Source organism: Octodon degus, unplaced genomic scaffold (assembly GCF_000260255.1).
Source record: "Octodon degus isolate 3935 unplaced genomic scaffold, OctDeg1.0 scaffold00016, whole genome shotgun sequence".
Lineage (NCBI taxonomy): Eukaryota > Metazoa > Chordata > Mammalia > Rodentia > Octodontidae > Octodon > Octodon degus.
In genome coordinates this window covers 17,557,638-17,558,330 of record NW_004524592.1, presented here as the reverse complement: position 1 = coordinate 17,558,330, position 693 = coordinate 17,557,638, and the positions used below count along the sequence as shown (strand labels likewise).

The 693-nt window shown below is 55.7% G+C and overlaps 1 protein-coding gene across 1 annotated transcript in view; it reads left to right on the top strand.

Moving 5' to 3' along the window:
* The first annotated feature begins 227 nt into the window (after positions 1 to 227).
* Positions 228 to 693, top strand: part of Ank2 (ankyrin 2) — a 370,586-nt gene continuing 370,120 nt past the window's right edge. Inside the window, exon 1 of the mRNA XM_004626671.2 lies at positions 228 to 628. Coding sequence (XP_004626728.1) covers positions 545 to 628 — 84 coding nt within the window. The 5' untranslated portion in view covers positions 228 to 544. The remainder of the gene's footprint in view (positions 629 to 693) is intronic.

The window sequence follows — 693 nt, the reverse complement described above, 5'->3', positions numbered from 1 at the left end:
GAGGAGGAGTGAGCCGGCAGCTTCCTGCTTCCTGGGGAAGCCATGCTCCTGGCTTCACCGCCCAGGTCCTCTCCGAATGGAGTTTTAATCCAAGGAATAGCCTCCTGAGGACATTCAGATGAACCACTCAGGTCCAGAGGCCTGGTGCGTGGTGTCCCCTCCCCTTCAGAAGCACCTGTAGGAAGGAAACCAAGTGCAGCCTTGTGCGTGGGTTGAGAGCTGATGGAATCAAGGGTGTGTCGGATACCAAACCAGCAGAGCTCCCAAATCATTCCTGGTCCCTGGCATTCTTTTTTCAAGGCTTTCTTCCTTGTAGCAGGTCCCCGCTGGTAATTGGTTGAATCAGATTTAACAATGCAGTCAGATAAACAGTTGTGGCAGCTGCTGCCATGGCAACATCACCGTCCTCACCCTCACGGCGGCGCGCGCCCCTTCCCCACCCCTCCTCCTCCCGCTCTTCCCTCCAGTGCTCGCAGACTCGCCAGGGCTCTGTCCAGGCGGCGGGGTGGATGGCTCAAGCCCTTTCCTTCCCAAACTCTGCACAATGATGAGCGAGGATGCAGCTCAGAGAAGCGACAGTGGAGAGAAGTTCAACGGCAGCAGCCAGAGGAAAAAAAGGCCCAAGAAGGTACATTGCAGGAATTGCTAACGTCTGCATAAGAGTGTGTGTGTGTGTGTGTGTGTGTGTGTGTG